Source organism: Salvia hispanica, chromosome 4 (assembly GCF_023119035.1).
Source record: "Salvia hispanica cultivar TCC Black 2014 chromosome 4, UniMelb_Shisp_WGS_1.0, whole genome shotgun sequence".
Lineage (NCBI taxonomy): Eukaryota > Viridiplantae > Streptophyta > Magnoliopsida > Lamiales > Lamiaceae > Salvia > Salvia hispanica.
In genome coordinates, this window is record NC_062968.1 from 9,897,883 (window position 1) to 9,902,755 (window position 4,873).

Here is a 4,873-nt window from a genome sequence, read left to right on the forward strand (position 1 = left end):
CAAATTCTCCCCACTTTGAACTAAGAAACATAATCTATTTATAGACCCTACTAAAGACTCCAACTTAAAATAAAACCCTACTAAAATAAAGAATCCTAAGCGTAATCGAACTAGGATAAGATTAACTCCAGAAACTAAGGCCATTGATATGATGGAATGAAAATGCAAACAAATTGACATTTCATTCCTACATTCATTTCATCCCATCATACTAAAAAGGGCCCAAGAGATAAACATGAAAGAGATCAGCTTGAAAAAAACCCCGAACTACATCGTTGCAAAGTTTGTTTCCGGTTTGAAATTCAAACCTTCCAACGGCATACATCGAAAGCAAAGCTATTCATTTTTATGATGTGTAGTATTATTTATATTACATATATAAGAAATTGTATCGAGACCAATAGACACACAGGCCCGACTCTATGAATCTGCTATTGCTATATCCTGCTGGTCAAAAAACAGTGTAGTGTATATATTGAGTCAGTCCTAACTTACCATTGTTTCAATTTCGATGTTGCTACCTAGCTCACCCCTGTCTGCATCATCGGGAAGAACGACCACTTCTCGTTATGTCCTCCTCCCTCCTCCCCAACAAACCACTCCGACGACCCCATGCTCGATTCGTCCATGTTCTCAAAGTTGAATTCCTTGCTCGATCCTAGAGTGATCGTTCGCTTCTTCTGATGCCCTCCTTCCATCTCCCCCTCCTCTGCCTCCCCTCTCCTTCTCGAGCTTTCTCCTGCGTTTGCCTTTTCTAACCACCCGCTCATGTGTTGTGAGCTTGAATTCGACTGGGGCATCTTTTCCACGCATCTTATCACTTCCTCATCCGTTATCTCGAATGAAACCCTATGACTCACTGCACTCTCCTCGTTTTGCAATCTATTGCCGCTATCTGAATCTTGACGATTCAGTAGGTGGTTGTCCCGTGGTATGGGCCCCACAGCATCTGGAGTTACTGCACCAGATGCTTGACGAGACTCCCATTCGCGAAGGACAATCTTGTCGAGTTCCAGAAGTTTAGGAGGGTTACCAGTTTTGAACTCGAGGAAAAAGGGATGACCAGCAGCTGCAAATTCACGGTCGAGGAAAGGTGACGACGTGCCTGAACCAGAGATGCCCGAGCTTGGTGAGATCAGATGGCTTACTGGACTGCCAGGTTGAAGCTGATAAGACTGAAATTCATACTGCGAAAAAGGGTATCTCTGACCGCTCTGGAGGTTGGGTTCAAGAAGTCTTGCAAACGGCACCTCAGGAGAGGATGGTGTGGTCATGTGGACAGACTCAGGGGGAGGCGTGTAAGGGGCAGTAGATGGCTCTGTGGTGAATGTAGAAAAGACTGGAGGAGAAACTAACTGGGTCTCGTGAGCATAAGGTCCAATTGCAAACATAGAGGCAGGACCGGGAGAATACATATTTGCTGATACAGATGTCATAGATAATATGCCACTCGGTGACTGAGTAGCAGAAGGAGTTTCTGAAGGAAGGAAAGATGCAGGAGACGAAGGAGGTGCGACAAAAGGAAATACTATAGAAGGCGGTTGGGATGAATGTTCAGCTCTGGTGGAATCAGCCCCTGAGGCACTACTTTCAGGAACAAGAATGGCATGCCTGATTCGCTTATTCTTGGGCGACCCAAAACACCAGTAAAGACTCCAGAAGCTTCCCCACCTTCTTTTCTGCACAACCAATAGTACTACTTCAATATCATAGTAGTAGTATTTTTCTTAAGTTGGAACAACAAACTAATGTGATAACAATACGTTGGCATCAACTAAGAAATGTTGGAAACATGTAAATGAAGAAAAAAGTTGGAGTTCATAAAAATAATACATTTGAAGCTGAACGCATATCAGTCACTAGCTAAAAAGATCAAGTTATCGAAAGATCTGTTCAATCTTTTTTTATCGGGGAATCTTAATCAATGATACTGATTAAATGGTACTCCTAAAACATAGCGGAGAGATTGCTCATCAAATTCAAAGAACAATCTGACAAACCAATAGTCGCAATATGAAATTTATTTTGCAAATATCACTCAGAAAATCCTTAAACAAGAGTACAAGACTAGGTCACTAGAGCGAGATGTATGCTAAATGAAGGACTGGGAGCCACAAGCAGGAATAACAACACATGAACTAGTTTTCTGGATATTCCCTTGAAGTTCTTGGTCAAACTGCCCCAAGTTCTTGACAAAAATTATTTTGGTCAAAATCAAGATAGCACAACATGATGCATTTTACAGGATTGTGAATGAGATGGTAGTCATCAATTATAGTCGTAGAAATAATTTAAAAAAAAAAACATGGTGCACTTTACAGGGACCAGGCTTGTATATCATACACCTGTGATTTTACTTGTCATCCTATAAAATTTTTAAACACAATTTCAAGTTACCATAGGAATGAAACTAATATGTCAGATTTCAAGTTGGATTTATTAGTTCACAAATATAATATTTTTTTCCTGCTCCACATAATGATAGATCTTCTTCAAAGCCATAGAAAGCCATAATGTTGATTTATATCTCTGCTCCTATTGCCAATAACAATGAGTAATACATAACAATGAGTAATACAGGCTTCCAAACAGAGTTTTATTATCATGTGAAGCGCCTGAAACACAGTAACTTAAAGGATATACCTATAGCACTTTATAAAACATATCTACAAGTAATATGATGTTGCACTACAATGTGATTAACTGATTATGCATCTCTGCTTCAAATATATGTATGCATATCAGCATATAAAGAGCAGATGTTCAGACGAAGTCATACTTAGATGTAAAATAAGATTTGCAATTGCTTGCAGGTGTAAATGATAATTTCTTGGATGGGAATTCATTTAGAACTAATGTTAATAACTTAGCCATCACTCCTTAGAATGTTCATGATATCAAATTACATAAGGTTGATTCACAATCTAAGTTGTTCAAATAATCACTATTTTCTAATTGTGATAAACAGGACACAAAGAAGCATGACAGACACCGATAGGAAATACTAGCCATATTAGCTACCTGTCAAAATTTCTAACAAAAATATAGCGTGTTGTAGCGAATTGTATGCATTGATAGCATATCATTATATTTTGAGTTCCAATAAACATACTTTACGACTGAAAGAAAACAATTGCAGTCAGTATAATAGGAACAGGACAAGCCGATTCTTGAACACTGCAAACTTACTAGCTGTGTTTATAGGTGATTTACATCTAAGAGATGACAAGTATCATCATAAATGAAAAACATTGGGATAAGCATGAGTTTCTGAGTATATGCAACCGTCTTTTGCAGACCATCATGCTTCCAACCTCGGAAATTGAAGTTAATCATTGCAACCACAAAATCTTCCAAATTCATTGCCATATCTCGTTAAAGACTACTTAAAAAAAGGGACATGATGGAGTAACAGAGTTGCATCATAACATGCAACTTTGGAGTAACTTTTTTCTTTTTTATATGATTATTTGTAGATCCAACTACTCACTGTAGTCTCTGATGGGACCTCTTTCCCACTGATTGAACAATAAACTCCAAAAATTGCTTTTACAAACTAAAAACAATGCAAAAAAAAAAAAAAAAAAATCGAAATTCTCAAGTATCTTCAGAAGTCCATGAAACCAAACCAAAGTAAATCCAGGGGGAAAGGTGAACATTAAGTGGTATATTTCTATCAACGCTTACACAAAAACAAAGCCATACGATATCCAAAATTATACCGATCAATAAACATAGAAAATACAAAATCAAATTCATCAGATCTCCAATCTGCCACAAATCTCGGAATGAGGAAAAGAAAAACATTAAAAAATTGAGCTACAACGAGTCAACGAAACGGATCAGAACTATTCAAAATCAATTCCAGCACAAAAAAAAAAACGTAAATCGCCACAATCAAACACTAGAAGGAAGACACGGAAAACAAAAATTGAACAAGAAACGAAAACCTCATTTCCAATCAAATACCTGAGCAGAAGTATGATGGCCGCGCGTCTCCCCAGATACGATCGCCGAGGCGGCGGCGTTAATCGTGTCCATCGCGTCGGGTCCATTCACGCTTCTTCTCATTTTTAACGCAGCCGAATCGAGCTCAAAAACATGCTCAGATGCAAAATCACGAAACGTGAAATCAAACGCTACTTGGCCAAATTCTTCTGCGAGAAACGGAAACGGAAAGACGGCTCCCAAACGCAGCAGCGAATTGAGTTTGCGTATGAAAAAAAAATGCAGATATATGTTGATATAAATACATGTGTGTCTGTGTGTGTATATAGTGATTCAGAGGTCAGACACGGCACTGAATGAAAAGCGATTAGTTTAATTCAATGATGACGGTTTATATGTTTTCGATAAATAATTAATTACTAACGAAATTACCAAAAAGGGCTTCTGGTTATCTTCGAATTTAGTTTGTCATGCTCGACCAATTAATTTAAACAATGTAACGCTGCTGTGAAGGATAAGAGTTATTAGAGACGATTCAAATGTCTCACTCCGTCATTTGGTGTCCAGATTTATAATTTTAGTCTATCCGTTGTTACCAAGTTCATTTTTATTATGAATAGTTGTATACGTCACTTTTCCACTAACTCATTTCAGTCACATTTTATTATAAAATAAATATATAAAAATTAATCTATTATTTACTATCTTTTCTCATCCATTTTCCTTTATATTTCTTAAAATTCACGCCGACGTGACTCTGTATGCGGACAGAGCAAGTAGCAAATTGTAAATAGGATCATCAGATATAAGTTTGGATTTTGAATACTAGTTTTGCCTAATAAATTTTTCAATCGTTTAATACAACTTTTTGTATTTTGTGGTTATAAAATTGTGATTTATGCGGTTCACCATTTAAAGAACTATT

The 4,873-nt window shown here is 37.4% G+C and overlaps 1 protein-coding gene across 1 annotated transcript; it reads right to left on the reverse strand.

Moving 5' to 3' along the window:
• Positions 1 to 250: 250 nt before the first annotated feature.
• LOC125223003 lies at positions 251 to 4,286 on the reverse strand. The gene is made up of 2 exons (XM_048125944.1): positions 3,970 to 4,286; positions 251 to 1,679 (listed from the first exon to the last, which is right to left on the reverse strand). Exons 1-2 carry the CDS (start codon positions 4,069 to 4,071, stop codon positions 522 to 524), a joined length of 1,260 nt encoding a protein of 419 aa, XP_047981901.1. The 5' UTR covers positions 4,072 to 4,286; the 3' UTR covers positions 251 to 521.
• Between the last annotated feature and the right edge of the window lie 587 nt (positions 4,287 to 4,873).

What these genes read in the sequence shown, in the direction of transcription:
- LOC125223003 (XM_048125944.1), bottom strand. Translation starts at nt 4,071, where the DNA reads ATGAGAAGAAGCGTGAATGGACCCGACGCGATGGACACGATTAACGCC. An exon ending in GCCATCATACTTCTGCTCAG is followed by an intron (nt 1,680 to 3,969) that starts GTATTTGATTGG and finishes TTGGTTGTGCAG; the next exon opens with AAAAGAAGGTGGGGAAGCTT.